At 35.8% G+C, this 7037-nt stretch overlaps 1 protein-coding gene across 2 annotated transcripts; it reads right to left on the minus strand.

Moving 5' to 3' along the window:
• Positions 1 to 840: 840 nt before the first annotated feature.
• Positions 841 to 6040, minus strand: LOC107841461 (reticulon-like protein B16). 2 transcript variants are annotated; one of them, XM_016685375.2, is made up of 6 exons: positions 5475 to 6040; positions 4664 to 4844; positions 4412 to 4553; positions 3587 to 3656; positions 1247 to 1424; positions 841 to 1169 (listed from the first exon to the last, which is right to left on the minus strand). In XM_016685375.2, the coding sequence occupies exons 1-5, from the start codon at positions 5635 to 5637 to the stop codon at positions 1261 to 1263; spliced, it is 720 nt and encodes a 239-aa protein (XP_016540861.1). In that variant the 5' UTR covers positions 5638 to 6040; the 3' UTR covers positions 841 to 1169; positions 1247 to 1260. The 2 variants fall into 2 exon arrangements, with proteins under 2 accessions (XP_016540861.1, XP_016540857.1); XM_016685371.2 differs by having other exon boundaries at positions 841 to 1424; positions 5475 to 6038.
• Between the last annotated feature and the right edge of the window lie 997 nt (positions 6041 to 7037).

Here is a 7037-nt window from a genome sequence, read left to right on the forward strand (position 1 = left end):
ACATCCTTTCCAACATATATACTGAGGGTATTATGTAAAAAAAAAATTATTTTAGAAATTATGCAATTCATGTTATTTTTAATACATCGAACCAAACACTGCATAAGAAAAATACAAGCATAACTAACACAAGCATTGCTAATATAAGCATTACTAATACACCATATTTGCATTATTCTTATCCACTCTATCAAACAACCCCTTAGTGGTTTGAAAAGAATAGCTTGAACTTTTTGGAAATTAAATTTTAAGCATGAATTTGGATAAATATTTGACAAGAAAAAAAAATAGTAATAGCTAGCCAAAACAAAAGATGAATGAAAGACAATTAATTCACTTGCTTGTATTTAGAACCTTTTGATGGCCCTTTTATATTCATTTCATGGCTACCAGCATAGTACAACTCTGTCAGTCGTACAAAATTGTATACCTATGACAACACAATCATGAACAAGATGAGACCATTTTATAAAATGGAAATGAAAAAAAAAGGTTATATTCAATAAAATTAGCTTCTACGTGTATTTCATGTGCATCACATGCATCCAGAGGCGGATTCTTATTCGTCCTCATATTTTAGGACAACCTTAAGCACAGTGTCCTTAAGGTTTTTCAATTTTTACTTTGGGATTTTTTGCTTTAGCAACCTGAAGTTGAGTTTTTTCAATTTTTACTTTTGAGATTTTAGCTATAACTTACTGAAGTTCATTTTTTTGTTTTAGCAACACTATACCCAAAAGTTCGAATTCTGTAATTCAAACTTTAAGCCTGTGTTCAATTATTGTGGTTTCAATTTTGGGCAACTGGAGGAAAAGAAAGACTAAACAATGCATATATTCATGAAATTGGATCATTAAGTTTGAACTCAAACGGTTCAAGCATCAAGATTCTGTCTTAAGTTTTGAGTTATTTATTTCACACTTCAATTTAGTACTCATGTAAGAATAACGTGAAGAAACTTTACATCATATGAAATCCATGCTTGGTTCTGAGATGAAAATAGACATCGGTGTGGATATTAATTAAGAAGAAGAAGAGAAGCAGGCAATAAGCAAGAACTAACACCTGCCACTAAGACAGCAGACGGTGACAATTGCCATTGTTATTGGTTTCTGAAAACCCCAACCTGAAGCTTGGAAACAAGAAAGATTTCCAGAGTCACCCTCATTCTGTGGAAAAGGAGAATCAGGACCAAAAGTTAAGCAAAACTAAGAGCTTTGTCTCATGAAATTGAACATGCTCCTACTTGGTCAAAGAAGACTATAGTTCTTTGTCCTTGGTGATACTCCGGGGTAACCTGCTAATGCTCTCATCCACTATTTTGTAGTGCCTTGAAAATTGTCTGTGGATCTTCCCAGCACATCGATCCAAGTGGTCTTCAAATTTATTATACAAGGCAGGCACAGTAATAAATATAATCGTTCCTGTGAGGAATTGTTTAGGCAAAAATACAAGACACAACATCAGAATCGCAAACTGCCCATGGTGTAAAAACACAGTTCAAATCATGGAAGATGCAAATTGTTATTGAACTTTGGAAATATGACTTGAACCAAACAAATGCAATGAACACATTCATTGCGGAAACAGGACCACCTAACTCTGGTGGTACTATATCATCTGCATTGGGACATCAGAACTGCTGCCAGTGGATCAACAAGGATGGACAATAGCGTCTGGATTAAATCTTGAGAATTGCTCACAGTGGATAAGGATGGACATGAAACCAGTAAAGATAGCTGAATACTGCAGTGAAATTATTCGACGAAGAGGTGCATTGCTTTTCAAGCATATACTTCTGTCTGGTAACTCCCACCCCATTTAGATATTATTCAAAGGTTTCATAGGGAGGCCAGAGCATAAATCTTCAAGATTTATTCATGCAAACTAGACATTTTCTTAGCAACTACGCTATAATATAAAAGCCTCAACAGAATAAAGCCAATCAATCAACTGTGCTTCAGTCCCAGACTAATCAGGGTCCAACTAAACAAATCCTTTTATGTCCATTTCGTTCAATCCAAAAATAATTTCTTTTAATACTACGGACTAATTAATCTTTTATGACAAATCAAACTTCTCTACATGAAGATAGCCAAGCCAAGGACCATTTACAGATAAGCTTAATACTAATAACAATAACCAAAAGTGAGGCCGAACAATCAATAGAACCGGAATAGACTAAACCTGACCAAGGTTTAAATCCTACCAGTGGTTAGTAAGTGAATTCTTTCCTGTCTAAACTTGGGTGTACAATGTTGCCTAATATTCATGCTGCTAACGGAAATAAAAGATACCCGGTAGATTACTCTAGATGTGAGCAAACTAGCATGGATACCACCAATTTTAAAAAATCTAATCATTGTTGGTTTCACAGTAGTCATAAAATCTATATCTCACTTCATTAGGTATCTTCCAATCGCATATCACTTATGTATCACCCCTCTTATTTTACTTCTATTCTACATCTTCAATTTCCTTAAATCTTTTTTTTTATTTTTTGACAAAGTAAAGATTTTATCAATGTGATAAGGAAAATTCCAGGTTTACAAGGGTTAATCCAGAAAGTAAAGAACCTCGCACAAAATATGATTATACTAAGTATAAAGACCACCAAATCATCTAACTGACAGGAACCTCATGGCATTCAAAAGATGACTAGAAACAAAGAAACGCTCTCATTTGTACCGAAGTGTTCTACCCCATTCAAAAGCGCTCTTATTTCTCTCTTTCTATAAGCCACAAAAGGCCAAACAAGTTACATCTCAAGCTCTTTGCCTTCTCTTCCCATTGTCTCGACACCTAATTGAACCAACACATTCATAATTACGGTTAGCATTGACAACAATATCCTGAAAATTTTCAGCATAGTCTATCATAACTGCTCTACGAACGGAAAGTTTAATTGTAAATGATCAAGATAATACTCCTTAGTCTTTGCACACGAAATTCACATACATAATTCTCTTCAAGTTTTCCACTGTGATAATCTCCCTTCTTACTGCTAGTCAAGTGAGAGAGGCTCTAGGAATCCAAAGAATACTATATCCTCTCAATTCAATAAAATTTTGTAGAAGGGTTTTACCAAGAAAATTCCAATCTATTTCCATTCCATAGCCCATCATCCGGGTCGATCAACCATTGAGTTTCTACTTCAAGCATGTCATTATTAGAAGAAATTCAGCCTAAATATCTTAATTGTCTCCTTTTAAGCACCACAATTACATCTCATGTCTCTTCACCTTTGTTCTTCTTATTGGAGCTAAATTTACTACATATATTTTTGGGTGAAGTGTCAAAAACTTACCTAGACTGTACCTTTATTTGAGTTTCACACTTAAACTATTGGAAGTGTGAGAAACATACCTAAACTATCACTCATTAGTTTGAGAAACACACCTCAATTAAATTTGATTCTCTACTTTGTCCTTACTAAATTGGAACAAGGGCACTCACTCATACAAGGGGCCAAGGAAACTCTATAAAATATAACAAGATAAAAATAGAGAAGGATAAATTCATTGAACACATATATCTGTAAAGAATCATCAAGTTACATGAGTAATTTAAAGAAATAGGCACATACCAATATATGCAAGTGTGAAGAAAGATATTACACTTCCTATGACAGATAGAAGCCACAGAATAATAACTACCTGCAAACATGTCAAAATTTGGCCAACTCAATTCTATTGCATATGACAATTAGTCAAATTATAACCAACACTTGTATAGGAATAAAGTAGGACGCAATATTCAAGATATGATGACTACAACCCATAAGTTAAATCCATCAGCTATCATGTCTAGTTCTATGGCAGTAGATTACTGTAACATCATCAATTGCTAGTCAAGCTGGATAACTTATTGCTTATTGCATGTAAACCAGAAAGGAGATGAAGCCGGTTGTGAGGCAAAACTCAAATTATGCTCCACAAATTCCCCCGTCTTCAGGGACTACTTACTACTCACTATGAAATAATTCCCCAGTCTTCAGGGACCACTTACTACTCACTATGAAATAAATTAAACTACAAACATTGAAATTCATAAGAACCTTATAGTTGTTGAAAGAAACAAATACATTACTGGTCACCTACAACCAATGTCGAAGAATTACTGGATATTCTCCACTCTGTTATCTTGAAAGTTAAAACATGACATAACAAGAATGGTATATTCCCTTTCTCAGCATGATTCCAGGTGAATTCTAGTTTTTTCTCTCCAGTTTCTGCAATTATGAAAAACACTTAAATACCTAATTTGAGGTCTTGTTTAAGTTTTTTCAGAGCTCATGGTTTAGTTTAATTGATTGTTGTCAGAGACAATTTCCAGCATTAGTCACACCCCTATGCTTTTGGCCTCCTTTTTTGAATAAGGAATCACGTCCTCATGCTTACTGAGCACTAACCTTAAAGAAGAGTTTGAAATCTTTGCCAAGAGTGATATCATGAGCCATGAGAAGCATATAATTAATTTTGACCCTAAATGATGCTGCAGCATTATTAACCATTTCTTCTGACAAGACTAACTCTGGCAATACTGGTAGTTGTCTGCCAAAAATAGAAAAAAGAAATGTCAGTTGAACTTCTCCATAGGAAAATGAAACACAGAAAGAGACAACTAACTAATCGCTGTAGTGAAATGAGTATGGGAATAATACTTCTCCCTGAAGGCAGCATAGTTCGCCCGGAGAAAGAGCAGAACTATCAGAATCAATAAAACATCAGACGAAACTGATAAGAAAGGTAACTCTGAATACTCAAAAATGATCCATGCGACTGTAGCAGCAACAATTATGCCAAACGAGACACGCCTCCGCCTCCACAATATAATGTCAGCAGCTTATACCAAGTAAAACAACAAGTAAGTCTACAACAAAGTCATCAAGCAACAAAAATGAATTTGCAGAAGACAAATTAAGAAAAATGTAAAACATTCAACACTGGCATTGAGATAGTTACTGAACTCAAGAAGGACGTATTGAAGCCAATATATGTGGAGACTCTCATGAAACAAAACTAAGCCTTCATTAGAGAGCTGTCTTAGGTTCATATAATGATCGAGCTCCACTACCAAAATCTAGTTTTAGACATATCCCTCATACAAGGCAAGAGCGAAAACACTTGCAGAACAGGAATGGTGAAGCTCCAATTGCAAGTTTGCTATACCGTCATGAATGAAATTCAGAGAGTTCAACCATAAAGCTGCAGGGCCAGAGTTCCAATCATTTCCAGCATGAACATAAAAGAGAATCATACAGAGGCATGAGATTTCACTTTACATGCTTCCTAGTCTTATTTTGTCCTTGGGATCAATATATACTAGATTGCTAACCTAACATAAAATCATAAGCTTAAGACTCAGAATTCACATTTAATCGAAGTCATATGATCATATTTTTCTGAAATTATTTAAGTTTTCCAGCTTATCTCTATATGACATGAAATTAGGAAAACAAAAGAGGAATTTACCTTTACCGCCGCCCATCATCTGGTGGAAAGAGGTTTGCCGGCCAAACAACTTGTAAGCAGAGCTGGCCGCAGTTGCCGATGTTGACGGAGCACAGTAAGCACCGTTATTGCCTCTCCCATCTCCGTTTCCTTCTATGTTGCAAAGATCGTCCGATTGCTCCATTGAAGTCCACTATATAACGTCAAAATTCACATCAAATAACCCCCCAAATTTGATAGAGAAATTTATAGGTAAACAAAGCTTGATTCCTTAATAGGGTATGTTGAAGTCGACAATCATGATGAAATGAATTAAGGGCCTTTCGATAGCTAATTTGCTAAAACTCAAAAGTGGTTTGAATTTTCCACGAACCAATCAGAGATTACAATGAGGATGAACGATCTGTGCACCAAAAATAGTCTGTACACCAATGCAAATACTTTCAGAGCCCTAAAAAAGTCAAAACTCAAGAATAACCAAGACCCAGATCACGAAATCGTGAAAATTTCAATAAATGCAGACAAATATATATAAATATAGAGAGAGAGGGGATGGTACAGTGTTGTTGATAAAAATATTCTCGCTCAATTTAAAAAAGAATTAACTACTTTAAATTACCTACTTTAACTTGACACAAAATTTAAGAAAATAGAGAAATTTTTAAATTTTGTGGTTTTAAATTAAAATTGCGTCAAATATATCAAAATGTATTTAATTTTGTGATCCTATACATGTCATGTGGAAAGGAAAGGGTCATTCTTTTTTAAACAGACTAAAAAGAAGAGTAGAGATGGTATTGGTTGAGGATGCCTTATTATGGAGAGGTGGCAGTGCTACTTTCATAAACTTTTGAACGACGAGAAGACAAAGGTTTCGTATTGGGGGACTTGGAGAATTCTGAGGAGTATCGCGATTATGATTATTGTAGGCGTACCAAGGTTGGGGAGGTTAAGGGGTTATTCGCAGGATGTGGCAGGGTAGAGCGATGGGGCTAGACGAGATTCCAGTGGATTTTTGAAAGAGCACTAGTGGGGCAGGTTTGGGGTGGTTAAGAAGGTTGTTTAACATCATTTTTAGGACGGCAAAGATGTCGAAAGCGTAGAGGTAGAGTACAATGGTTCCTTTATATAAGAACAAGGGAGACATTCATAGTTGCAACAACTATAGAGGCTTTAAGTTGTTGAATCATACTATGAAGGTTTGGGAAAGAGCGGTAGAGTTGAGGCTGAGAAGGATCATGAATATCTCTGAGAATTAGTTTGGTTTTATATCAGGTCGCTCGACCACGGAGGCCATTCACCTTGTGAGGAGATTAGTGAAATAGTTTCGGAAGAGGAAAAAAGACTTGCACATGGTGTGATCTAGAGAAGACATATAATAAAGTTCCGAGAGAGATTCTATGGAGGGGCTTGGAGGCTAAAGAGGTGCTCGTGGCGTACACTAGGCCGATCCAGGACATATATGATGGGGCGAAGACTCATGTGAGGAAGATAGGTGGGGATTCGGAGCACTTTCAAGTTCTGATAACACCAGGGATCAACTCTTAGCCCGTTTTTATTTGCCTTAGTGATGGATGTTTTGAT

Source organism: Capsicum annuum, chromosome 1 (assembly GCF_002878395.1).
Source record: "Capsicum annuum cultivar UCD-10X-F1 chromosome 1, UCD10Xv1.1, whole genome shotgun sequence".
Classification (NCBI taxonomy): domain Eukaryota; kingdom Viridiplantae; phylum Streptophyta; class Magnoliopsida; order Solanales; family Solanaceae; genus Capsicum; species Capsicum annuum.

Bases quoted from the DNA above. Each gene is read 5' to 3' on its own strand.
- LOC107841461 (XM_016685375.2), bottom strand. From the start codon at position 5,637: ATGGAGCAATCGGACGATCTTTGCAACATAGAAGGAAACGGAGATGGG. The intron at 4,554-4,663 runs GTATTATTCCCA...TATTTTTGGCAG, and splicing joins TATGCTGCCTTCAGGGAGAA to ACAACTACCAGTATTGCCAG. The intron at 3,657-4,411 runs GTTAGTGCTCAG...ACATGTTTGCAG, and splicing joins ATTTCAAACTCTTCTTTAAG to GTAGTTATTATTCTGTGGCT.